The sequence below is a fragment of the Condylura cristata genome, unplaced genomic scaffold (genome assembly GCF_000260355.1).
Source record: "Condylura cristata isolate star-nosed mole 26May11 unplaced genomic scaffold, ConCri1.0 scaffold00006, whole genome shotgun sequence".
In the NCBI taxonomy this organism is placed as follows: Eukaryota; Metazoa; Chordata; class Mammalia; order Eulipotyphla; family Talpidae; genus Condylura; species Condylura cristata.
Genome location: NW_004567107.1, coordinates 1,334,385 through 1,334,982, shown reverse-complemented (window position 1 = coordinate 1,334,982; position 598 = coordinate 1,334,385). Strand labels below are relative to the sequence as shown.

The 598-nt window shown below is 76.3% G+C and overlaps 1 protein-coding gene across 1 annotated transcript in view; it reads right to left on the bottom strand.

Annotated features, from left to right (window-relative positions):
- The window catches only part of SARDH (sarcosine dehydrogenase), a gene marked incomplete at its 5' end in the record, with an annotated part of 43,683 nt that extends 43,099 nt beyond the window's left edge, over nucleotides 1-584 (bottom strand). The window contains 2 exons of the mRNA XM_012721185.1: nucleotides 237-247; nucleotides 338-584. Coding sequence (XP_012576639.1) covers nucleotides 237-247; nucleotides 338-584 — 258 coding nt within the window. The remainder of the gene's footprint in view (nucleotides 1-236; nucleotides 248-337) is intronic.
- Between the last annotated feature and the right edge of the window lie 14 nt (nucleotides 585-598).

Here is a 598-nt window from a genome sequence, read left to right as displayed (position 1 = left end):
CGCGCACACAGCGGGTGCCCACCCCGTGGCTCCGTGGGTGCCTGCCCTGTGCACACAGCGGGGCAGGCCTGCCCGGCCGCCCCAGAGGCCCGGAAGACACACGCCTGCGCGGCCCGAGGCCTTCCCGTCCCGCTCTCTTCCCGACGGGGCCGCTGCGGTTTGCCCGGCCGTGGGGGGCAGTGCTGGCTCCGGCTCCCATCGCCCCCTGCGGGCCCCACGGGTCATCTGCTCCGCCCCCACCACAGCCCTTCACACCTCGGGGCGCGCTCTCTGACCAGCCCCCGCCGGGCCCGAGCGCCACCCAGAGCCGGCCGAGGGTCCGGCCCCGTGCCCCTACCTGCTGTGTGCCAGGTGGTCCCGGAGGTGAGGCGATCGCGCTCCAGCAGCACGGCCCCGCTCACGCCCAGCTTGGCCAGATGGTACAGGGTCTGGCAGCCCAGGCTGCCCCCGCCGATGACCACCACGTCGGCCGTGCTGGGCAGGGGCCGGCTTGGGCCCGAGGCCGCCTCCGAGGAGCCTTCCTTCAGGGTCCGCTGGTAGGGCACGCTCTTCTCAGCCGTGGGGCCGGCCGCGCTGCTCAGGGGGCGCAGGGCGGCGC